General features: G+C 41.3%; 2 protein-coding genes across 4 annotated transcripts in view; both read right to left on the reverse strand.

The window, feature by feature from the left end:
* The window catches only part of abtb2b (ankyrin repeat and BTB domain containing 2b), a 39,207-nt gene extending 20,858 nt beyond the window's left edge, over nt 1-18,349 (reverse strand). Inside the window, exon 1 of the mRNA XM_088417584.1 lies at nt 17,021-18,349. Coding sequence (XP_088273710.1) covers nt 17,021-17,912 — 892 coding nt within the window. The 5' untranslated portion in view covers nt 17,913-18,349. The remainder of the gene's footprint in view (nt 1-17,020) is intronic.
* Nucleotides 18,350-19,802: 1,453 nt separating this feature from the next.
* Nucleotides 19,803-26,838, reverse strand: part of b4galnt4a (beta-1,4-N-acetyl-galactosaminyltransferase 4a) — a 131,131-nt gene continuing 124,095 nt past the window's right edge. For all 3 annotated transcript variants that reach the window (XM_088417581.1, XM_088417582.1, XM_088417583.1), the window contains 7 exons: nt 25,349-26,810; nt 23,921-24,300; nt 23,609-23,762; nt 23,443-23,515; nt 22,379-22,532; nt 22,101-22,227; nt 19,803-21,669 (listed from right to left, as the gene is read on the reverse strand). In XM_088417581.1, the coding sequence (XP_088273707.1) occupies nt 21,555-21,669; nt 22,101-22,227; nt 22,379-22,532; nt 23,443-23,515; nt 23,609-23,762; nt 23,921-24,300; nt 25,349-26,810 (2,465 nt within the window). In that variant the 3' untranslated portion in view covers nt 19,803-21,554. The remainder of the gene's footprint in view (nt 21,670-22,100; nt 22,228-22,378; nt 22,533-23,442; nt 23,516-23,608; nt 23,763-23,920; nt 24,301-25,348; nt 26,811-26,838) is intronic.

The raw sequence follows: 26,838 nt of genomic DNA on the forward strand, positions 1-26,838 counted from the left end.
ACATAAGCTCCTCAGCACAACTAACCCTAATCCTAAACATGACTTCAGAATCCCTTCTTCAAGCTCCTACTTTCTCTTTCTTTCATCCAGACTTCTCTTTCCCCCTCTTTTTCTCTTTAATCATGTTTCATGCAGTTTACATTCCGGGCCAACTGCGGTGCCTGTGGCTATCTGGTCTCATTCAAGAAGTCCCCGTTTCCATGTGCGATGCCGCTTCACATTGCGTGCAGCAAGGGGACAGCCCAGCACCATAGTTTTATAGGTTCTGTTGGTTTATTGTCCGTCTATAACAACCATGCTGCAGTTGCAAAAGCACATACACATTGAACCTCAAACCCAACCTCATATAACTAACCACTTTTAATGGTGAGATGAGGTCATCGCCCAAAATGCGGCCAAGCTCTGACCTTGACAATTATATATATAATTAAAAAAGAAAATAACAGACAAGGGGGAAAAAATAATAAGTGAAATGATTGAAAAGTTTTCTTAAAGAATAAACCTTACTAGCTAGCCACAAGAGTCAGTTGTTTTATGTTCCTTTTGAGGAACAAGCCACACTCAATTCATCACTCAATTGACTGTGGGATAGGTGCAAAGAGTGTAATTTGTTCTTGAATTAAGTTTGAACAAACTGTTCCCATTCTGTCAGTGATACACTTCTCCTCAGTCTGATCATAGACAAACAACAGATAAACACTGCACACTCATTGCGTCAGATTCTATTTTCATCCTTTCCTTGTTCTTACTTCCTTGAAATTTAACGTTGGCATGATAAGACAGGTGACTTAACACACTTATTTCCACACTCGTATCAGTTCACAAATATCAATTCAAAGCACGTCGCAATCAATCCTTTCCAATCTTTACGGCCGACTATAAACTCAGTTGTTGTGCCTTAGTTCCCATGAGCCAGAGAACGGTTTTGATGCAGAGATTTAGAATCTGATGTTTCAAAGAACTGAGATCCAAATTCGCAGTTGCAAATCTAAAGCAGCTTTTTCCTGATTAACATTCCATGCTGGGCACAGTAGAGAGCAAAATCATGACGCAAAACACACACGAGTTAAGTGAGGGGAAAAAAAAAAAAAAAAAAAAACACTATAGCTACAGGGGCCGGTAGGACCAGGGCTCCTGTGCAAGGATTATAAATCTTTTTTAAACACATTTTCTTTACCCCCCCTGACATTCTCTCGAAATAATATTTGAAATCACTTTTAGCGCAAAGTGAAAAACAACCCCACGAAAAAAGGTCCATCGTTGGGTGGCCTACACACATATTACTCAGTCATATTGTTCATTTATAAAAAGGAGTTTGGGTGGGCTTCATAATTTATATCAAGATTCAGCTTGTAAAACCGATTGGAACGTAAAATATTGAATGAGAGTGCATTATTATGCAAAAGCACCACATGAATGGACAAGCCATTGAAAAGAAATGTTTTTTTTTTTGTTGCCTATTATAACAATTGGACCAAGTCTGTGTATATGCCACACCTACCATCTGAATGCCATTGTTAACGAAAACATTGCGCACTGTGAAAAAAAGAAAGCACACAATACTAGGGGATGCACGCAAGTCATAACATTGGGGTGGGAAGGGTACCTCAGACATTATGTCTGGAAATCAATGCCAACTGATGGAACATGTAAGAAGCCACAAAATGTGGTTATAGATAAATAGACCACCCATTCTCAGACATAAAAAGTGACCCTACTTATGCTGGTCTCCCGGTTATCCACTACACAAATCATGTGGACTTGTCATTGTGGCTGTTGACAGCAATGTACAACTCTCACCAGTTCGTGCGTGCGCATGTTTTTGTCTCCGGTGTGACTGAGTGAGCAGGTTGTGTATGGAACTTGCACGATGTCATAAGTGCAGTCCCCTCATTCAACAGCCCGCAACACCCATCTGACACCAAGAGGGTTTAGAGCTCACCTCCTGACCCTTCCACACACCCAAACCTAAACATGCACACACACGCGCGCACACAATGACAACCAGAGGGGGGTGACTCTACACGTCAAAAGGAGCCTGCTAAAAAGGACTGTGCTCTAAGCAGATTTGTCCCATGTTGCCCTTAAAACCGTCACACTCAATACACAGCAAAACTTTATGGTAGCCAATTCTGTGAAAATAGAAGGCATGCACTTAAACTCATCACAGACACTAGAATGCAAAGAAAGCTCTTTTGTCTCACAAAGTACCCTATACTAAAACAGCACACCATGAGCTCCAGTCAATGTTGGTAACTCTCTGTCAGACCATTCACCGTCATTGACTGTCAATTGGTCTGTGTATGGTTGATACATAAACATTCTGCGTGTTTCTGCTATATGGGTTCATTTAGGACACGGTAGTGCAAAAATAGTTCCAAAGGAGATTTGGGGCTGGTATTTTCGGTTGACATATTTTTAAAGTTGCATCACTCAACTAGGTTGCCTGTTTTCCTAGCACTAAACAAAAGTACCCATGATTTGGCAATGGTGTGACTATACTTAATAAGCACTTGTATCAGTCTCAAAAATAGTGGTATAGAGCATCCCTAAAGAAAAAAAAACCTCTTCAGTTTTGGACCTTTTTTTTTGCATCCCTTCTATCACTTTCACGAACAACACAAAATGTGCACCTAATAGTCACAAAAACATTTACTGTAAGTCTTCATCTGGGAAAGACTGGTACAATGCTCACTTTCTCTTCATTGAGCTTCCTCTGGAAATGCGAATGTCAGGACTTGATTGTGAAGCACAATGAAAGCGAAGGAAGACTTAACACTGAAACAACAAAGACACAAAGGGGAGAAGTGCCCGCCATTGCAAATATATCAGGAGGATTTTAATGCCCTTCCGTGCTGACTTGGCAAGAAGGACAGAAACGTTCTGCCTGATGCGCTCTGTTTGCTGAGTGCATCGACTGTTTGAATAAATGTTTACTCTGAGCTAGTTAGTCCAAATATGGATCAATAGCTAGCCAAAGATTTGTGAAGGGAAAGCATCTTGACCTCTTTAATATCTGTCATCTTAGGACAAAATAACTATCATCCAAAATGTATCACAAACACATTTGTTGCTTTGAATATTGTTAATGATTTAAAACTGTCAGCTGTTGTCCTTCCAAGAGCATATGTTTGCCAAATATTTTAGAAGGTTATCACAAAAAAATGTTGTTTTTTTTTTGGTTTCGTTTTTTGTAAACCCGTTTGTGCATCTGTGTTTGATGGCTAGTCTACAGCGTGCCCAGTTTCTTCAGTGACCTGTGGACCAACCACTTAATATTCAACCAGAAGATAGAAAACAACAAAAAACATCGGCAGCGCGTCTGGTCTCCATCTGTGCTTCTCTTGCTCCTCGTTTGTTTTAACAAGAAAGCCCAAAGTTAAGCTCGTGGACAATTGCACACAATGTCAAACAATTTGCCCTTCAAAAGATGAGAGCGCTGTGTATTTTTGCGTTAATGCATTTCTTCCTGAATACGGGAAAAGGCCCAGTTAATTCACTTGAACCAGTATTATTTCCCACAATGTTAGCCAAAACCACAGTGGTTAAATAATTGCTGAGAGTAAAGCTCTTTCAAAAACAAAGAAACTCAAGCCCTGGCACATAGATATACAGTGCATATTGTAGCAAGCGAGCATTGTACATTTTCAACCCCACCCTGCACACAAATGATTAAAGATTTAGAGGGAAGTGCTGATATATCCTGGCCACACGTACACCACTTAAGTCTGTGCTGCAATTGAACACAGAGAAAGAATTTGGAAAAGTTTACATATTTTGGAGCAGCACAGTAAACACACTTTCGACAAATACATGCCGACTCTCTGCGCTAACCACTACAAGCATTGTTAGCAAATGAAGGTTAGTGAGAGGTTCAAACCGCGTTCGTTCACCCTACGCAAAGCAAGCAACCAAGCATATGCCCTTAAGAAGATTGGCATTTTTTCTTGATGTGTGTATGTATAACAGATCAGACAGAGGACTATTCTGTCACATGGTCACATAGCTCCTGTACAAACAGCACACTGAGTGACAAGTGTGTTTTCATTCTTCTCCCACAGTTGGCTCCGTCTCAGTGTGATGATGATGACGGCTGAGCATGTGTTGGAGTCATCACTCTTCAATTGGGTACGCTTCCACAACTATACACCCTGCATCCATGGAGGGACGCAATTTGTTTATTTTTACCCTTCTAACTTTCCAAGATGGACAGTGGGACTTACTTTATTGTTCAGGAAACCATGTGACCAGGAAGCGTTCAAATGATCAGATTGTGTATAGTTTCCCAACCCTTGTAGAAAGTTTGCCCCTTTAGCCTGGAAAGTCAAGGGATAGTCAGAAAAAAAAACACAAGGTGATAGATAACTTGTTAAGATTCTCCATCATTTTTGCAATCGACAATGCAGCTGTCTTGACGACAACTACCCTGAGATTACAGCGTATATCTAAAATCAGGCTGTTTTTGTGGATAATGATGCCTTCCCCAGCTGTGAAGGAGCCTTCCAGGCAGCAGCGGCCTTGTGCCGGAAGTCTATAGCTGAGCCTTGACCACTGGAGGCCTGGCAGCGCGCATCAAGATGAGTGCCGAGATGAACGCAAAAGAGAAGACAGTAAAGAAGGGGAACAACAGAATGGAAAAATGCAGTCCTCCTGTGATTTCATTCAGCGACCGAAATGACTATTTCACAAACATACAACGAAAATAGACAATGGAAATGCGCGTGCCTCTGCATGAAAAGACATGACCTCGTTGCACGAGCCAGCAAACCGCTGACCTCTCTTTGTAGCTCCCATCACCAGTTGGTGTAATTACAGGCTTCAAAAGCAGAAGTCTACTACAGCCAAGAACCACAAGGCAGGTTCATAACTTTGCTTTTTGACTGTTTGGGATTCTTTCTTTGCTTGGTTGTTTCTTCACATGTTAAATACCTACAGGTAACAATGATGTCCTACAGAAAAGAGACATAAGCATCTGCTTCTAAGAGGGGGAACATGGGTGGACCACGGGTCAACCATGTCCTTCAGGAACAGAAAACTAATGATTTGCGATTGAGAGGAAATGAATCTGGATTCAATAACAATTTAGCAATAAGTTGCTTCATGTTCCAGTTAATTTGCTCTTAATTTGAAAATGAGTTTATAATATTCCTGTTATGGCACTGTAAAGTGTCAAATTAGATGTACTGATACCTGCAGAAACAATATGTTAAACTGTCATGTACTACCACTGGTGCCGACAGAGCCCCAGGGTTAAACAAACATTGGCCTAGTGTTCCCTTGAACGGAAAGTGACGATGACATTTCAAGGCAGAGATGTTCAAAACTAAGAGACAACAACAGCACATTGTGGAAGGAAATAATAACTGGAGGAGGATGAACAGGGAGCAGCGAGCGATGGTTCTGAGGGATGTTTTCATAAGACAAGAGAAACAGTGTCTATTTTGGCTCGCTCTTCTCAGCATAGAACTATCAATCCAGGCATTGTGATCAACTTTGTCGCTTTGAACGGACACTGCAGTGAAGTTGAGAAACAGAGCTTGTCCACCCGCATCCTGGAAAAAGACCTGTTAAAATGCTGATAGTATACTGATGGTGTGAATTCCTTTCCATCTTTGTCTGTTACTTATCAGAATGTGACTTTATCTTGTTTTATTGTGTGTGGATACCCGCAGCACTGTCGCATTGTCTGAGTCTATTCAGACGTCAAAGCATCTGCAATGTTATCATGACAATATAGAGATACTGTACATGAAGATACAGTATCTGCTGATGTTTTAACATATGGGCTGGTCTCTATCCCTCTCTCTCTCTCTCTCTCGCTCTCGCTCTCTCTATTGGCCCCACACATCAGTTCAATGGATCCAGACCAGAAAAAGATTGCTCAATTAATAAATGGAAATGTTTATATGAAACCAGTGAATACTGTTCAAGGTCGGCACACGTTCACAGCTTGTCTGGGTTTCTGTTAACCAGTTGGCTGGGTGTTATAGTATTTATGGCCACCAGAGTGACCTCACCCCTCCCCTCTGACCACCGTACACGCCTGACACATCTGCCCTCTTTACACAATCAACACATAGGCACACTAACTTAGCTGGATCGGAAGCTCCATCTGTGATGGAGTCAATGGGGAACTTCCCAGAAGCTGCAAATGGTGAACAACGCATGGAATTGTTGTTTGGTCTGCATAATTGCAAAAACTTCTAAAGTTTTCACGTTTTTCTCACCTTCCAAACGAGTCAATCCAAAGCTAGTCCCAATACAACACCTTATTAACGGCACATAAGTGCTCCTTTACAATGCACACGACACTCCATACAATGTTCATGTCAAACACCTGCACAACACTTGGCTGAACACTTAGGTTCAATAAAGTCACACATGCATCAAGAGGTAATCTGGGTGGAAACATGTTTAAATCTAATGCATATTCTTGGCTTGCTCGTGTTAAATGAAAAAGTAATGAACATAATGACTGTTTGCTATCTTGTGGGTTGAAGAGGGTGCACAAGTATTAAGGGGCGCTTTAGCCACACTTACTTTAACTGCTGTCTGACTAACTTCCCCTCTGCACTTTCTTTATATAGACAAACTATCAGCACAAAGCAATTTATGATAATGATAAGTAGCTCTCTCTCTCTCTCTCTCTCTCTCTCTCTCTCAATCTTTCAGTTTCTTTCACACAAAAAATGAAACAACACAAATGTTGATATGATACAATTAGTCATGTGCATGTTTGAAATCAAAGCAAAACAATAATAAGATTATAATCCACAAATGCAACAAGATCACTTTTAGCATTGTAGCTCGTCATTAAAATGGATAAGATTGGTTATGGTGTTCTGTATTTCAGAAGCACTGAATAAACATTTTTTTTTAAATATTAGCGTGAAATTCTAAAATATCTGCCGTTTCTGTCAACTTTGACAGTGGTCTGTAGCCTTAAATATTTCTTCTATGAATAATTGTAGGTAATAATGATTATTTTCTTTTGCAAACATCTTTAAAGATTACATTGAGGTAGGTGTTTAGTACGCATTTTTAGAATTCAAATGCCAAAGTAATTTTGGGTCATCTTGAATGAAGAGGATCAGAAAATCCTTTGGCAAAAACAAGAATCCGAAGTGCAATGGTATTCTAGGGGGAAAAAAAAAGTATCCTCACAATGTCTTATCTGTCTGACTAGAAACCCAACAAGAGAAACGAGTGTTTCTCTGGGCACCCACAAACAAGGCATCCTTTCAACTGTGTGAAATTCCAGCACATACTAAATCGCCAATACAGTCCTAGTTCAAGCTGCTTCCTCCAACCGTCTACAACTGAATGGGTGGATTATGTCAATGCTAGCTAGTATATTTGGCTGCCCATACCTGCAAATAATAGTGATAGAACAAACGGCTGAAGAGGCTAATGACACATTTTCAAAACAGCTAAGAGTTATGACGTGCACACAAAGACAGAAGAATAAAATTCAATGCCCTGAAAGCATTCAAAAGAAATGCCCCTAAAAGCACACAAATGATAATCACATTGCACTGTATGTCACAACTCACCCCTCTTAATTTTTTTCTTAAAAACATAGTTTTTTTCCAAAATATAATCATTTGGTAACCGATGGGTTACTTGTTTAGAAGTGTTTATTTTGGTTTGATCAAGGTGATCACATGAGGTGGATGTGCACAGCAGAGCACATCAGCAAAGAGAATTGGGGCTTTGGCTGCGGCTGTCACGTCTGTCTTCCTGTGGCCACATATGTTCTCCATATGGAGGTGCTCTAAATGTGCTCCTTCCCTCCACTAACCACAACGGAATTCATGCAGGTTTCACTGTACCGTACATGGTTTAGATTTAATAGAGACGTGCGCGAGGCTGTGGTTCTTTTAATTACTATTTGCCTATCTGGTTGACGTTGACTTGAACAGGTGATGTTTCTGAAAACTCTTAAAACTCAGATAGGATTTGTGAAATGGGGAATGCCCAGGTGTGAAAGCGCAAGAGAGCAATTGCATGAATGATGCTTTAACCCTATTGTGGTTTGACTATACACTCGACGTTAGAACTATAGTGACAAATAACAAAAGAAAAAAACATTCATCCATGTAGTTACGAATAGTTGCATTTTCAAAATAAGAAACATTCCACTAAATAGCAATGGCTCTGCTGAAGGAGAGATAAAATAAATATTTGAACAGTGATCGTATAGTGGCATGGATAGTTCCTTAAGTGACATTGCATCTGTTTCATCCACAAGGTTGCATTACAAGGTTGGAATGCTGTGGAAAAAATGGTTTGAGAAAAGTGAGCTGCAATGTCCTCATATGGCCCCATGAGCCATATCTGGCAGCAGAAATGTTACAGGGTGATCCAGCTCTAAGCCCTTGAGCTATGGTCAAAATATGTCTACAGTTTATTGCATTGGGACAATGGCAAAATTAAGAAATGCAGTACTAACTTCTAGAATGATTATGGACGACTACAATGTATAACAATAGGCATCCAAAAATGTTTAATAATAGTGTCTAGGTGCACAGTACTGCAAGAAGACACTCCTCTACAAACGAACGAGTTCCGTTCTGGGCGCCTCTCCTTTAGTGAACGTTTTTATAGGTTGTCAGTAATAAAAAAAATCAGACGGGGGAGGGGGGGGGGGCAATCAGAAAAAAAAGGTGTTGTTTAGTAAATCAACAGCTGCTCTGGGAGGGAAAAATCAAGTTGACCGTTGTCGCAAGAGAGAGGGACTTCAAAATAAAGGCGTACCAGGCCTGTTCACAACATACACTTCTTGCCATGGTACAACTTATTTTCAAGCAATAATTGGCCTCTAATAAAATTTCCTGCTTAACTATAATGGAAAGTATTGGCAGGGAGTGCATTATTCCTGTGTACTGCACAGTATCGCATAGCACTTCTGGCCCATCCCTACTAGGTACTGCCTGGTAAATGTGTTCTACATAGAATAAAAATGTCACGTTTACCCTTTGTTTCGCAATATCACTGCAAAAGAGCTAAGCTTTATTGGGTGCCCCTGCACTACACTTTCAGCAGAGGAAAGACGTACTGGGTGGTAGGTTTGTTTACGATGGCAGCGCCGGTATTGGAATCGCAGAAAAAAGAACAAAATAAAAAAATAAATACAAATTCTCTTGTCTCTATAATATACTGTATGTCATCATACCACCAGGTCTAATTGGCAGACATGGTAAAGTCAAGATTCAGGATCATTTGGCTTATCCCTTTATAGTGGAGAAGAGTCTCTGTCAGTGAGTTGTTGATCAACCAAACTGAAAAGAAAGGCAAATCCAGGCCAAGATTATTTTAGAAGACACACAAACATACACATAACCACAAAACTTTCTCTTTCTAAAAATCAGACGTTTTCTGATGAAAGAGATCCAGATATCACGGTATCGAAATATCATCCCGATAAAAACACACATTAGAAATGGCAAAGACTGAAATATACACACAAATGTGCCTAGGTTACCTGTAATAATGGGCCTGTTGTCACTTTTACTAGCAAGTTACATTTAAAGGCTGCTTGTTTGTGTTTTTCTGTCCCTGCATCGCATTCTCAAATCTCATTATGGAAAATCACTTTGCAAGCTTTTTGGGACACTGAGGAAATGGCCTTTAATCTTCATGTAAACAAGCTATTAGTTCAACTTACAATTATTCCAAAAAAAAAACTCAGCAGGTGTGAGAAAACAAAAAAAACTCTAGCCATCTCTTCTTCCCATAAAAAAAAAAAAAAAAAAACACTTTTCAATGTCATTTTCAATGTTGCTTTGCACACCGGAACAAAGTTTGTTTACTCCACTGGTGAGGAAAAAGGAAGACTTTTTTTTTTTTACAATCTAGTATTGTCACACTAAAACCATATATGTTTTTTGTTTTTGTTATGTAGTTTGTCAAATATGTGTATTTTTAAGAGGAGAAAATGAGCAATTATGTTTATTTATGGAATTCAAATAAAGCAATCATATTTGATCAATGGCAGGTTTGCTCCTTGTGTACATTCGCAAATACCAATGAATGTTACTGTATGTAATGGGATGATAAAAGGAGTGGGCTCTGTGTCGAACAGTGCTGCTACAGATGAGTGTGTTTACTTTAGCAGTACAATGCTGAGTTAGTTTGACCTTAGCACACTGCCTTCTCTGATTCTACTCAACAATGAAGTCTCTGACTGACAGCATCACAAAAGCTCCCTAAAGCAAAGAGCTTTAAAAAATACATAAAAGTACTTTGAAATCACCCATCACACTTATTTGTGGGGTTATAGCATTGGATGAAAGTGACCACAGTAGACGCAAAGGCGCACGCTACATAAATACAACATGGAGAGAATAATATTGTGTCGCTGCTCCAACTCTCCCTCACATGCATCCTGTCACCGTAGCATCTTATAGCAGAGTCAGTATGACTCCAACATATTTCACCAGAGAGCACAACAAGGGGTTATTACATCCAGTTCTCGGTCAGACAAATGTGTTTCCACTTAAACTATAAACTCTGTGCCACCCCCACCCAACTTCTTCACTTCCCTTTCTTTTCGTCTGATCAAATGTTCCGTTTGTAGTTAACGGGTTCCGCTTTGACTATAACGGATTTCAGACTAGTAGATACACACATGCAGAGAAGCTTGCTAGCTAAGCCCAGTAAAATTTTGATGAGTGACATTGGCTTTTGTTTTCTTGTGCTATAACTGCATTTTAAAGGATGGGTCTGATTATTGTTGCCACTAAAACCATTACATCAAAGCGTGCAGATAACTCATGATAAATAGCTTCTTCCTCAATGCAGATGAAGTTATCTCTGAGGAAAATCACTGGGTGTCGTGGTCAATTAGAAGTAACACATAAAATTTTCCCCAAAAACAATGACAAATATTTTTTAACACAGGCCTTCAATGAAATAAAAATGAAAATAAGGGCACATTTTCTATTGCATTGTCCAGTTGATTTAAAAACCCAGACGAGTGGGCGACTAATACCGATATCGGCCTCAGTCGTGAGTACGATACCTTAAAATGAGGCCTGGTATGACCCTGATACTGTAGGTAACTGTAAGGTTCTTTCGGATTATTTCTGTATGTGGATTGTTCCTTTACTCGTTGTGCTTTGAGATTAAAGTTTACAAACAGCTTCTTTGTAATGTAAAGACATCAAATAAAATGTGTTTCCCATTTGTTGTGAGCTAATAGTTATTAATGCATGCATTCAAAAACAAAGGTGAACACATGTCCCAACTAGGGCATTATGAGCCAAAGAGGTATTTATCAGTTTTCATATTAATCATTCAATGATTTGAATTCATAGGGACACTATAACACAAATGCCTCCCCTAAAGGACAGGACTCAAAAGACATGGTTTTATACTGTTTCAAACGCAGATGGTTATTCTGTGAGGTTAAGAACAAATTGTGTCTGCAAAAAAAAAAAGGGTGCAGCACCTTCTCTTAAGCACTGCAACCTTTTTGCCACAACTCCTACCCTCTGGCACTTAATGGTTTCCTGTGAACGACATTGTTTCTCGTATGACCAATCCAGATGACAACACAGGTGCATGAAGCATTACACTCCCCAGGTCACTCTCTAACCGTCTGGTTCCAACCCTTGTTTCCCTATTACCTACCCAGGCTGAAAATCCATTCCACAAGACAGGACAGATTGCCTCAAGAGTCATAGCCAGGATGCTGTGGTAATGCACACTAGCAGCACAGTTTCCAATTTAAACAAGAAAAGGAAGCCCAAAACCAATGTGGGCTACACAGACTAAAACTCAGTTCACTGTCATCCAAGAATTTGTCATGAAGAACTTAATCAAGATGTATATCTAAGAATGCTTTGAGACTCCTGCTGCTATTTCTGTTCCTCTATTTGTGTCTATTGCCTTATTGTATCCGTGTCATTGTCAACTTTATTCTTCTGCTGTCAGTGATTGATGATAAACTACGTTGTAAACCGTGAGTCACTCAGCTGAAATGTGTCGGACGGAGCGTAACGTCATCAAAAATTAAGACTGACATTTCGTTGAGACCAGAAAAGGAAGCAACAATGGAATGCGCATTGAAGATATATTCTCTACAGTTACTTTACAAAATAAAAGCTAAACTCAAAACAGATTAACGGGGGTTTCCTGAATCTATGTCATTGTCATTGGATATGTCATAGCTCAACAAATCATGTGCAGCGTTATACTGTATCTGTGAAAGCATTCTCTTTCTTCCAAGAATAGTTTAAAGCCACACAAATACCCACATATGAGCACAATAAAACACATGTGCAAAAGAGCTATCCAATGAGTCTGTGTTGTCACAGCTGGCCCCCGACAAGAAGCCAGAGCTAACATGCACCATCAGTGTGCTGGTTGGTGGCTGTGACTTGAGAAAAAAAAAAAAAAAAAAAAGAAAATTCAGAGAGTGTGTATAGATAAACTAATAAAATGCAGTACTTAAGGAAATTAACCTTCTGGGCTGTTATGTTGTCATGTTAGGAGCATGTTGAACATGCGTGAATCATACAATGGCAATGTCACACTTATATTAAAGCCATGATAGGTTTTCCAAAACTGCATATGATCATGATTCCAGATGTGCAGAGTAGGGCAGTGTATTTTCAGAGTGCTGGTTTCACCATCTGTGTGACCACAGTGCTGGGATGTTCTCCCTGCCTCTTTCTCCACACTGTTCCCACGCCGCCTTTTGGGCTAAATACATACTTTGCAAAACACTGAGCAGTGCAGTATACACACAGTTCTCCTACAACCTAAATCCATTACTCATTGCTTTTCTTCTACCTTTAAAAATCTGGAGTAGGAACAATTTTGTAACAAACCCAAACAAAGTTTATTTATCCGGGCCAATGTTGCATGCTATGAATACAGTGATCCCTTTCAGTGAGGCCCTGCCGCTTGTACAGTTACACACACACACACAGGCACACAAGCACACACACACCTTCGCTTCCCACAGGTGGCCTATAGGCTCATGCCAGATAGCATTGCAGCGTATGACAATTGTACTGATATCGCCAATTAACATCACCTTTCAAATGCAATTTACAAAATGACTAATCTGTTGTGTATACAGCCAAAAAGTAATAAAATGGCCTTGAACAGCAAGAAAAAATACAAGTATACCTATTAGTACCATGGTACTATGTATTATGGTACTCAGTACTATAATAGGTAGTCCCAGGAAAGAAGCGGAAGCTTGGCAGTGTTCTATGCTAAAACTCACTGAAATGCTTTACAGTGGTGGCCTACCAAGTGATGGCCTTCTGCTGTGCACAATACATCTGATTTGGGACGTATTGTTTCGGTATTTATTGTCTTTTGTCCGAAAACTAAAAATGCATATTGTTGCCACTTTCGGCCCCAAAAAAAAATTCTGTGGCTGAAAACTCAGTGTAGCCATTAACTCTTTCAGTGAGAATTCTTGTCTTTTAAAATAGTAGTAACAATAATAAATAATACAATTCTGGTCAAATAAGTATTTTTTATGGAGAAGAGCTGACACCCTTGACTAAAGCTTACCTAATATAAGCCAATTGAGCACTGTAGTGCTACCTGTGACCATTGGATGGCAGTGTTACCACACTTATAACACGGCTATTAACTAAATCAATTCTAACTTAAGAATGGAAGTCAATCTTTCATACGGCAGCACCCATATTTACATAGACACAGCACACATTATTCTATTGGCCTTGAAAGGTGAGTGAAAATGCTTAATATACTGACCCTCGAGAGGTTTCCTTTTCCAATGACGCTTGGTACTGAAAGAGTTAAAGGGGAAGTCAAGTCAAAAAATCTATTTACAAAAAGATTTTTTTTTATGCTAACTAATTTAATTATAGTACAAACACACTCAGATGTGTGTACAGTATCTAATCGTGTAAGGTGACAATGCAAAGACACAATAGCAACTATTGCTTTTGATTACGTTGTGATACAATCAAATGAAGGCTCTAGTATACTAGCAGCAAACAGAAGACTGTTTAAATGTAACCCGCCAATGAGGAATTTACTAGACGTTTGTATGATCACAAAGATCAATGATTCCATTTCCACTGTCTATTAGTAAAGCGCTTCCCATTACAAAATGCACCATAGTGCTCTCAGGACATGCACTGGCTAAAAGAGCTCGTTCATGCTTGTGGGGAGAACTGAATGTCAAATGGATTCTTTTCTACAATAATGCTGCTGCACAATGAGTTCAAACTGTGCTGTGGAGCCATTTGAACGCAGATAAAAGGAAGACTAAACAAGTTCAGGGTCGACATGTGTACTACAAGCACATGCTTGAGTAATGAATACAGGCCTGGCACATCCCAAACAAGTTCCTCTAATGCACTCCTTGTAGACTAGAATCAATAAACAGTTAATGATGAAATGGATGTGAATGCGTGAGCAAAGAATACCAAAAAGATAGAACCAAGCACAAAAAAAGGCAAGAGGGGAGTTTTCAGAATTGTTATTGGAGCCCTGCAAGTCTTTGCTTCCTTAAGGACTTCCAGATGTGAGCTTGCGCCTGAGAAAGAGTTGGCAAAATGAAGAGAAATCAAGAGCAAGGGAGGAGTATTTTTCTGAACGTGGCCTTCCGAGTGATCATCAGCCTACCCTCCCATTCATGAATTATCACGTTGAAGGCCAAAAAGTAGACATTTGCTTTTCTATATAATGACTTCTATGGGAACGTCAGCAAAATCAGAAGTTGAGGTCTGACTGTAAGGGTGTGGGGTGTCAGGTGGTGGTAGAAGGGCATGTGGTTAGAAGAACCCAATCATGGACCTATAAAAAGCTGGGGTGGTCAGAATAATGGTCTGTTGTTATAGCATATGCGACACAAAAACACACGCGTGCAGGCACACACAATCTTGAACGTTGAACCAAGGTCAATCCAAACCAATTAAAAGACATCTGTCAATATTTTTAATACATAGCCTTCTCTTTAACTTATTATGATTAAATAATGCACACTTACAGCAGGAAGCGCTGATGAAACAAATACTGTATGCATAAGCAAGAAGTTTGTGGTGCATGACTGAGTATTGGCACAATATAGTTTATTGGCAATCGATAAGGAAATTAGGGTATGGGCAGCACTAACCACCTTCCTACCCTTATCTGCATGGATGGCATGATCTAGCATCTTCTAATTGTAGCGCTACGGTAACAGCTCGGTCAAGTAAATGTCCTAAAGCCTCCCCCTCTTTATGCTGCATGTGCCCAGCTTCCCCAGCATTTGTTTTACTCCCTCTATATTAGGCTAAGCCAGATGATCACTCGACAAAAGGCCATTGTGCTGCAATTGGAAAAAAAAAAAAAAGATTTGCCCCACTAAGCTTATAGTAGGCCACAAAGAAAGACTGTAAATTGATTCAACACTGAGTTGCTCCAAGAAAAGTGTACTAAGTCAAAGTGTTAAGTATGGTGCAAAGAGGTTGGCATTACGAATGAATAAAAAGGAACAGGAAGACACCTAATAGAACAGTAATTCCTAAGAATCTGACCACGTTTATACTGGGATCGGTGGGGCGGTGAAATTTAAAAGCCAAGCCAATGTACTAAACTATACCAAACTTGAAAAAGGTTGGGCAATTCAATTTCAACATTTCGCTGTTGTGAAAACTGTTTTCTGCATGTTTCACAAAAAGAAATATGAGTTTACGGAACAAATTGCCACATGCATTGCCCCAAAAATTAAAAATTAAAGTAAATACAATTCAGCAAACTACTTGGAGCAAACGGTTTATTTGCTTGCTTTGTTCTGTTAACTTTGTTGTTAGCCTAATATCTCGCATCACTTGTACTTATAAGTTATAATGTATTCTTTAGTTGTTTCCACTACTTGAGCCAATAAAAATAAAAGTTTTTAAAAATAGATTTTACAGTAAAAAAACAAAGTTCCAGACACTCAGGTGTACACACAGCATATAATGTTATGTTAGCAGATTTTACTAGACATCATACAATGTTGTGAAAAGAGCACCTGTCTGGTTACTCTAAGTAAATTGTCGCTTGTTGCAATACTGAAACGTTATACGATGTAATAAGAGAATATTGGAGCATGCGTTGTGAAGTCAGGGGTTCTGTGGAAAAGTGAAAAGACACATTTTTGGGTGTTAATGTCAGGTACAATAGTCCTAATTTTACTGTCCAGTGGCTAACCCTATTTTACACATTTGACAGTTATTAAAAAGACAGCAATCTGTGTCAGTCTTCTGAAAAGTTTATGTCATCAAAGCAATATTTCTAAATCTTTATAGTCTCATCATATGAAGCTTAATTAGTATTTTGCTTTTGTACAAGTTAGGATGACCAGACGAATTACTTAAAACATTGCCCGTGATACTTAATGAAACCAAAATGAAAATTATGTCAATGCTAAATTTTGAAAACACATTATTTCAATTAAGGGAGAATTTGACGGGAGGGGGGGGGGGGGGGGGGGGTACTATGAATTAAGCATTGCTAAGAATGCACAGGCAACTTCCAACTTGTGTAGAAACCTACCACTTCTTAAACGCATAGGCAGAGCCAGAGGACGAGAGGCGAGTGCGAACAGAGAAAACTGTCTGCACTCCCAAACCACAACATGATTACCCGCACAGCACGGCAGTGTGACACGAGAACTCAGTGGGAGAGGAGAGAAATCCCTGCAATGCAATCTAATTGCGCTATCCGGCACAGAGACCTGCCACTTTTTCTCACAGGACATCCTACAAAAGAAAAATACTTCCTTTGTTCTACCTTACAGCTTGGCACAGTTATTTTCCTATTCTGTCGGGCCAAATTAGAAACAATCCATCAAACGCCTCATACAAAGGACCGCTATTGTATCTAGCCAGGACATAATTTAAGTGTTTCCACACACATGGGAAGGTGAACGACTGGAAAGTTGTGAGCACAACTCTGAAGAGAGAAGCGGCGAGAGGAAAACGTGAGGTGGATGTTGGATGTCATCATGCAGCAACGCACCCTGAAGGGTCCCATTCATTCACTCGAACAAACTTACCGCTTGCATTCTTCCCACAGATGAGGTGCTCGTAGTGTTGCAGGACCCCCCACAACTCCGCGTCGTTGTTGACCACCCCCTCCAAAGCCTCGGCACTCACAGGGGCACACGATGACTCCGAATCTGGCCCCGGGTGACCCCGTTCGGACATCAGCACACGGGCGGCGATCTCCTCCACCAGAGCTTCCATGCATGCGGTCAGGCATATGGCGGCATACTCGTGGATGCGCACAGATATGCGAGTGTCCACCATCCAGCGGAAGAAACGTCCCACGGAGAAGGCCAGTCCGCAGCGGGCCGACTTGCCCTTCCTCAGCATCTCCCCGGTGCTCATGCTGTACATGGAGATGGCTTTGACCGTGGCCGAGACGCAGTAGTCGGCCAAGGCCCAGCTGAGCACCAGCCTGATGGCGCTCTGCACCTCGAAGCGTGTGCAGCGGCAATGCATGACGCTCAGCCGCTGCGCCTCCCGTGAGATGCGGATGAGAGCCTTTCGGAGCAAAGTGGACAACCGCCGTACGGCATCCGGGGTGAACACAGGTGCGTGGCCGCCCTTCGCGGTGCCACTCTCGGACACTTTACGCAAGATCCCGGCCACCTCGTCCTCGTTCCAGGGAAACTCTTCCAGTTCTGGCAAGCGGGGGCATTTGGAGAAGATGTCTTCCGGGTCCTCGGGGAGGACCGTGTTGACTGTGTCCCAGCTGTTGTTCCTGCTGTTCATGGAGCCCGAGTAGTACCACCAATTGCCCCGGTGGGGGGTCGTCATGAAAGCCTGCGAGTTTGATTTGGAGGATGACAGGCTGAGGGATTTGCAAGAGTCTCCCGCTCCATAGCCTGAATCCAAAGTCAGGTCCTCCAGTGTTTTCACGTGGGCATTACTCATTCCAGCCATGATTCCGTTATCTCTTATCTGTGGTTCTTCACCTGAAATTCAAACTACCTCGCAACTCCCAGCAGAGCCGGATGAACTGGTTACACTGCACACCATTTGTCAGACAGGACACTCAAAAGTTTACAGCTCCGCCGGGTGTGTGAATCGATGGGCAGATACTACTAAACCGGACGAATGACGACCATTTCTCATTCGGAAGTCGGGGCGGTGCAAATCCCGACTCACCTTTCTCTCGGGCAACGCGGAGATTCCAACTTACTTTTAACGAGCGTATCCGTGCAAAAGGGACTCCTCGCTTTTCAAATTCTCCAGGGAGTACTAAAAGCAACAACAACTCCCTTGACAAGCCGCCCAAACACGCATTTTTGTTTGTTGGATAACTCGGGAGAAAATGCACAACAAAATGCCTTGCCTCCAGGGCGACGAATGTACTAATGCGAGACGCTCATCTACTGCTCTAGGGCTCAGGAGGCGGGGCGACCGGAAAATGACAACTTCGAAGTTAAGAGCGGGCCAATCAGGACACGGCTGGATAAGAGGGCGTCAATCATAAATTTAGCTCATTAGTGTGCTTGCGAGCTGTTCATGCGTCTTCTGTCATCAGTTGCCACAGTGACCAAAATGAAATCTGTTGTTAACAACTTTACTTGACAGAACCCGGTTAGGGGAATTCCTGTCGCTGAATTTAACAGCGAGTTAATGCGTCATGTTGACTCAGGGAGTTAGCTGGCTACCACATTCATCTCTCACCTTTGTCTCTTTCGGGTTTAGAAGTCTCTGTAATGATGTCAGAAGTCTGTTTTCTTTATGTGCTCGTCAATGTAATTTTTGAATTGCTACAAAATGACTTTCTTTAAAAGTAATTTATGGTTGTGTAGTGAAATGCTTAATGGTATTGCTTGGTTGAGAAGATGGCTGAAATTACAATCAACCATTCTTATTTTATAAAAAGAAATGCTCTGTTTTTTCAGGGCATGTACAACAGAATGGGGTGAAATAAAAGCCAAGTCAACACTGAAGCAGATAGACTGCGCCTCTAGGGTTGGCGTTTGAACAGATCAGCATAAACAGATGACCAAAACTTGAACGGGAATGGCTAATTTGTTTCTGTCCTCTATGTTGCAGAGAATCAGTTACATTTTCAGATTGAGTCAAAGGCTGAGAGATGACAGGAAGTGCAAAGCCTCTGAGGCCAATGCAGGAGGTTAACAATTGCTTCATCCGGATTGCGTGTTACTGTGGTGAGGACTTCACTTGCGTCATGTCATGCGGTTATACACTCAGAGGAAAACATCAAATTCAGAACAATTTTGACATGGGGTCCAACAATTTAATACTTTGAAAATGTCACCAAACACATAATGTACTCTGGGAATTATACTCTAATCTGTTTTCTTCTTTCTTCTTGTGGAAAAGCGATGATAAAATTACATTATTTTGACTAAAAATGCGTATTGTCTGACTTTGCTAGTTAGAAAGAAGATACCACCTTTAAAATTCAGGTCACCACCATGTTTTTTTTAAGTAGAGCCATAATGTACACCTCATTGTATGTACATTTTTACGTGTTATTAAATTAGTTAATTCAATATTGCACCACTAGATACCATAACCGCGTTGGACGTGGTTTTGCCAGAACAGTAAACAGTCGTTGAACAAAGTGTACGTGTACTCAAAAGGTCTTCATAATTTCCCTTTGTTGCGCAAGACTTTACCACCGCGAAAATTATTTGCGTATGTGTATGGACCGCCCCCATGTGGTTAGACGTAGTACGCCCTTTTTGTTTGTGACGTTTGAACATAGAGACAATGACTTATCAAAGTTAGACTTATCAAAGACTTATCAAAACACACACACACACACACACACACACACAGAGACACAGAAAATGAGGTGGGCGTAAGCATACAATTTATATCCAAAAACAAACAAAAGTACAATACATTCTTAAAACCTTTTCTCTACAAAACAATTTCACAGAAATTACTTTGGAATGTATATACCTATCTCCCATCAATCTTTGTAAATATTTATCTAGACTACTAATGTTTTATTTTGTTTTTCTTGCCGTTTAACTTGCCCCAAGTGAATGTTAAATGGTCTTACGTATTTTCAACCTTTTCCAGTAGAGGCAAAGAGAGGGCATTTAACAATCATACAGTCAATAACAGATCATAAACTATTCCTCATATATATGAGTCCAGCCTGGAGCCCACCAGACACTCCGGACAGTATATTTGTACCTTGCTGTATAAAGAGACATTAGGAACCCGCCCTCTAGGCAAGCTAATGGGAGGTTGGTGGGGGCCTGCTGGAATGCAGCTGCCAGTGAGTCTCCATTAAACCCTCTGGTCCTGCTCAGTAGTCCCTTCTGTAACAACACGTTCAATGCACTACTACAGTAAATACACAAAGATGTCTATAATCCATTGTAGAGTACCATAGCTCCTTCGGTGATAGTCTCACTGAAATTATATTGACTTTACAGCCCGTTTGTAAATATTTTTGACAGTCTTGTTCCCGTTGCGTCAGTTATATATGCCCGTATAAAAACTGCCTGCAGCCGATCTCTGATGAAGGCACACATTTGAGAGAAGGTAAATGTCCTCGCTTATGTTTGAGTTCCAGCAAAGCGTCACCAACAGATGAACATTTTAAACCCCTTAACTCAAAAAATTTGCAACATAAAATGTACAAAGCAACAACAACATAATTATCAGGCCTCATCATTCCTCTCGAGATTTTTATGTTCTACTTAAGGTTAGACAACAGGAGGAAATAGAGGCTAGAATCTGTATATTAAAAGGTGTAAACCGTTCATAAACTTGTGTTTCGAAATAAAAACACAACAGTGCATCTATAATCAGTCACCATAAACAACATCTCCACTAAAGGCAAATTAAAAAAAACAAAAAACAAATGTAGTCAATGAGACAGGAAGTCATGAATGGCAGAGTTGCTTGATGGTAAAATGCCTGTTCAGTATACAAAACGTCAGGGCTTTATCGAAAGTTTTAACTGTATAAAACAATATGACACTGAAGGAGGAACGAGGAAGCTACAGGCACAGGTACATTAGAAATGGATTTTAAAAAGATAAAAACAATAAAAGCGTGACGGGACGAAGGATGACAAATATATATGTATCTATAATATTGGGTATCAGAAGAACGTCAGCACCCCTGTCATACTGGCCACTTACAGTTTTTCCAGTGAGTAGATAATTTATTTCGCAATCTCCTTATGATGAACTCTAATGCGACCTGATGACACACATCACCTTATCAGAAAAAAGGTGCTTTCTTAAATTCATACACGCATACCTATATACATATATACATGTGCACATTCATACGTTCAGAAAAACAGCTGCTTTTCAGTTCTTCTGAAAACATTGCACTTGTATTGGGTAAGGAGGGAGAAAAAAAAATCTTCCTTCAAGTAGTCGTCGATGATTCATAGTTACTCAAGATAATCCATGTAAACAGCTCACTTCCAAAGTTCACATTTGGACTTTGCTCCCTCAAACAGACAAGCCTACAAAGGATGCTGAAACATTGGCCATCAGTGAGCGGCCTTTCTCACAGCTCTTCCTCACACACAAAGTGGATCTGCAGGTAGATTAGTATTCAGGCGAGGCGTTATCCCTTTGCAGTTTTCTTGTTTTGAGCATTCCACATTCCGCGTTTGGAGTGGTAATAGTGAAAGAAGTTTCTTAAACGTAGTCTCTCTACTTCCAAGCCATTCTGCAATACCCTGCAGAAAGAAAAAAAGAAACAAAAGACGTCACCATGAAAATCAAATACATTATAAATATTTTTCTTTTAACAATCCATCATAAATATATATTTTCACGAAGTGTGAAGAATTTCATCCACCATGGTCTCCGATTATTCTTTCAATAACCAACATGAAGCACATTTCTCGAGGACATTTGAGTCTAAAAAGATTAAGCTAATTAATAATCGATAAACTATTTGCAATTCTGTGATCATCAAAAGCATGCAAAAAACAAAAACAAAACAAAACAATGAATGGCAGATAACACAGCTACTGTATACAACACATAACGCATCATCAGTGAGTGAAAATTGCAATGTAATGGTGGGACTGTTCAATGAAGCTAAAGATGAATAAAAGGAAAAATCAAATCCTCTAGAATGTAATTTTATCGTTAGCAGAGTTACCTGTCTAGAAGCTCCCAATCTTCTCCACCCCAGCGGTCTTTGAATTCTTCTGTGTTCATCCCTCCAATTTTATCAAAATCAGACTTGTAGATCCCAAAGAGACCAAAGCCATTCACCTCCCAATAGCCTGTGGAAAAAACAAAATGCTCACTTCAAATTATGAGGAACATAACCAGTAAACAATCCTAAGAAAAAATGAGCTTGAAAGTCAAAGTGAATGTGATTATATTCATGCATGATATTATAAAACGTTCAGTGGTGATTTGTGTGTTACCTACCATCAGGCTCCTGTGGTGAACTCCCGCAGCCAAGTCTCATAACAATGGGAGCGAAAGCAAGGCGCCCTTCAACACAGTGCTTCCTGATGCTCTCCAAGATGTTTAGAGGGAAATGAATGTGGAGGTCACACAGAAAGACAATGCTGTGGATATCCTGCCGAAAGAAAAAAAAAAGAAATTGTAAATGGCGTATCGTGCAGTGCGTATGAATGAAATCAGTATTGGATGTGAATTTTGGAAACAAACGCCAGTGCACCAAGATTAGGGTATAGTAGCGGGATTTTAATCCAAGTGTGGGAACACCCTGGTTTTTGATATTTTGAGATAGTATGATTTTACAGCAAGATTTAGATAGGTGGGAAGTTGGGCCCATTCATCTAGTCTAGAGAATAATGGTGAGGGTTGAGGTGACAGAAATTATTTTCCCGTTCTTTCAGCCTTCCTTCAAACTAGTCGCATACTGACAGAGGCATGGAACTGTTCAAACTGATGCTCGCCTTATGTCATGTACTACTACTATTACTACTTGTATTCCTATTCCTACTACAACTAACAATAGAAATAATATTAACTAATAGCAACAATTCATAGCATATTAAGTGTCCGGTCCTAGCTCGCAGAGACTCCACGTCAATCAGTAGTGAACGACAGGCCAGTCATTGTTCTGCGACAGCACAGACACTCATCTGACAGATCAACGTCGACCTAAGAATGGGCAGCTCCTCATCATCGGGTGTGGGGAAGTGTTCACAACCACACGTGTGATTTAGACACAAGGGAGTCAAATGATGGACAGCCATGGCATTACACATGACAGAATTGCAGCTAACTGCTTGGTGCAATTTCCTGTCATCCAAGTCTGTGGTCAGTATGAAGGAAAAAAAGGAAGCAGGAAGAGAGCTAAACAAACAGAGACATATTTTAGATTCATGACGCATGATTTTTTTTTCCTCCAGCCTCTCAGCCTATAAAGGCCATATGGTCGCCGTCAGACAGTCAGTGAGTGCCTTTCTTCTGCTCACATCAGCGTGGTGTGCCCCTATCTCTTTGTTTGTGTAGCTCACCTCAATGGTATCCACTCCAATCTGTAGTCCCGCTGAGCGCTCAAAGTTTCCTTCTCTCCTTAGATACTCATATCTAAATGAAACAAAGCAAACAATGGCTACTCAACTTTTAAAAAGTAATGGTAGTTCTATGATCCATTCATGTTGTTACATGAGATGCTCGCACCTTGGAACACTGCTGTCTCGAAGCGCCTGCTCTACATCCATGTCTTCGCTCTCAAAGTCAACGATGATGATGCTGAAGTTATCATCCTTGGTTTGATGATGAAGATTTTCCATGTCAGAAATAAACTGTTGCACCCAGCGAGCTTGGTTCTTCACTGAAAGACAACAACAGAAGAACTAAAATGTCCATCTGAATCGTCATTCATATGCCGACTCAATATTGTTCCATCTTTTGAGATCTCTAGATCTTAGATGAACAATTTATTTATGTATCTATTATTGCTATCATCCAACAGTGTTTTTTCTGACCTACCCGGTACCACAAAGTGCACCATGACATCCTTCCTCCACTGGAGCATGACTGGCTGGCAGAGCAAAGGTTTCGCAAAGGCTGTGCTCCAGGCGGTAGGTCCAGGGTGTGAGGGAGCTTTGGCTGGGGGTAGGTGTGAAGCAGTGCTGAGGTTGGACATGGTAGCGGAGGGGACCGAGGCCGGGGCAGAGGCCGGAGCGGTCTCTGTGTTCTCAAGACTTTCATCTACCTGCCTGCCCCGGTGGAGCAGCAAATAGATGTATTCGGACAGTCGTACCACACTTCGGCCTCTCTCCATCAACTCCAGTTCCACCAGGTAGCGATTCCCTCTGGCCGAGTCTCGCCGCTTCTCAACATTGATGATTCGAAGCAGGGTATAAATTCTGGTTGGGTTCCAGATACAAACAATCAATGAAGCACAGGGGAAAAAAAGCACTAAATATTCAATAAAGAACAGGAGAATTTTTAATTGTGTGCAGACATCTAATTGTCAGACACTCTTGGGCAGGGCTGTCGTATGGCTAGTGGAAAGACATCAGGACAAGACATCATTTACGATATCATATCCACAATAAAACTTTCTTGTCACAGCAAGGCCACCACAAATGGCAACTATTATTTTGATACAAAAATCTTAAATCAAATTTCCCATTCCCGTTAATCTTTTTAAAGGGACTTTTGTGTTGAATTAGAATACATCCATATCTCAATTTTCAGTTTTACTAATATAAGTCTGGTTTTGTGAAAACACATCAAACACATTGGGGCAGGGCACATAGGGGCAAACAACCATTCACGCACCCAATCACGCCTAAGGACAATATCCAATGCACCTGCAATGCATATTTTTGGAGTGTAGGAGAAAGCCAGAGTGCCAAGAGAGAACCCACGTAGGCTCGTGGAGAACATGCAAACTCCACACAGGAAGACCGGGGCGAGCCGAATTTACCTCGGGACTCTGAACTGTGAGGCGGACGTGCTAACTACTCTGCCACTGAGCTGCCCACATAAAGTTTAACATGACTATAATCTACCAAAATACAATTGTTGACATAGTCATGTTAACTATGATCTACCAAAATACAATCGTTGACAAGTTTTATACAAAATAAACATTTTGTTTTTCATTATTTTCGTTTTTTTTTCTCACAAAGACATCTGAACTATATTTTATTAGACTTTAGGTGAACCCACTGCTGTAAACTGTGAACACACAAAGCACACTAAAGAGGGGAAAATGAATGTTTAGAAGTGGTAATGGACAGGGGACTACTAACATGCTTCGAGAGCACCAGAGCATGACTCATTTGTTCTTGGAATTACATTCCATACAGTACCAGTTCAATATAACAAAACATTTTAGCAAGTTAATGAAAAAGTATTCCACACTTAGTTGGCCATTGCTCCTTAGCATTGAAGTGTTGTTCTTACCCGCCGTTGCGTTCGTTGAGCTTCTCCATGTATTGGGCCAGCACATCCACCACCTCGCTCTCTGCCAGCTGGAGGTTACCAGACACATTGCAGCGGAGGTCATTCCAGTCAGAGCGCAGAAGCTCAAAGTCCATCGGATTCACAGAGAAAGTCCTCTGCCAGTTGATGCTCTCCTCGGCCCAACCTGGCCGCGCCTCCACCTCCTCGTAGCTGTAGTCCGACATCTCGCCCTCCTCCGGGTCTGGCTCCGGCTCAGGGTTCGAGTGGTTTGTGTCCTGGTCCAGCTCTGCCAGATTGGGATCTGGCTGCGACTCTGTGATCTCGGTGGTCCTGAGGTAAGAGGTGACTCGCAATTGACCTTGAAGATTTTCGCTGGAGTTCATCCAGTGAGGAGAATGTTGGGTGAGGTTTTGGTGATGAGATGTGGTTTGTGGGTGTGATTTGCTGGGAGGACCGGTCGTAGCAGTCGTCTTAACAGCAAGGTTGCCGTGACTCTCATCCGGCTGTGTTAGAGTTGTTGCCCTGTTGGTAGACTTTTGAACACTATCATTTGGAACATGGACACTTTGACTATGACGAGATGCCCTACCCCCTTTTATGGATGGATTGAGCCACACCTGAGGGGAACTAACTGGACTCTTTCCTCCACTTTTAATTCCCCCAACATGCCCTTTGTCACCGAATTTGACCAATCTGGTGGTCCTCCCAGTTTGGTATAGAAAGACCCCAGGGAACACTTCTCTTGGGTGGTGAGATGCCCTCTCCTCCTTCCTCTCTCGACGCCGTTCCCTTTCCTTCTCTCTCTCCTTGTTGGGCCGTGGCCTGGTGATGTAGATTTTATTCTCCTCTGTCTTCTCTTTCTTGCTTCCGGAGATCTTGTTGTTGTTGTCAAGGGCATCGTTGGTGTGGGCAGAGTTGCTCAGGATCTGCTTGGCACGACTAGCAAAACCAGGGATGGAGGACTTTTTGGGAAAAAGGAGAGATCTGGTCAATTTGGGTGGAGCCTCAACCTCCTTCTCTTCTCTCCTTTGACTGGCTAGGCTGAGCCCTGCAGGACTGTTACGGTTCCATGAGAGAGAGCGACCTGGGATCACACTATCTGTGTATGAGTGAGGCCTCCTGGATTGCATCTCTGACAGGACCTCCTTTGTATCGTGACTCCTGTTAGCCCTTGGTTGAGCTCTTCTCCATATGCTGTCCCTTTCCATCTCCGCATCTCTGAATCCAAAGTCTCTGCTTTCTCTGTTCATAAGACTCTTGATTGGACCTTCCTCCTTCTCATCAGGATCTTCCTCTTCATCTTTGACTTTACCGACAAATGTAGGCCAAGCTTGAGGGTGCTGATGGGAGGACTTGGAGGCGTGGCTTGTCTGACTGAGGTACCCAGGCTTCCTGGGTGACTGTGTGCCAACAATTTCTGCCTCGTCTTCCACATCCACCACTTCATCTTCCTCTAGGAAATCTGGAGACAAATAATGGAGGTGTAGAGT

This window comes from Hippichthys cyanospilos, chromosome 6 (assembly GCF_059441005.1).
Source record: "Hippichthys cyanospilos isolate Australia breed blue-spotted pipefish chromosome 6, RoL_Hcya_1.0, whole genome shotgun sequence".
In the NCBI taxonomy this organism is placed as follows: Eukaryota; Metazoa; Chordata; class Actinopteri; order Syngnathiformes; family Syngnathidae; genus Hippichthys; species Hippichthys cyanospilos.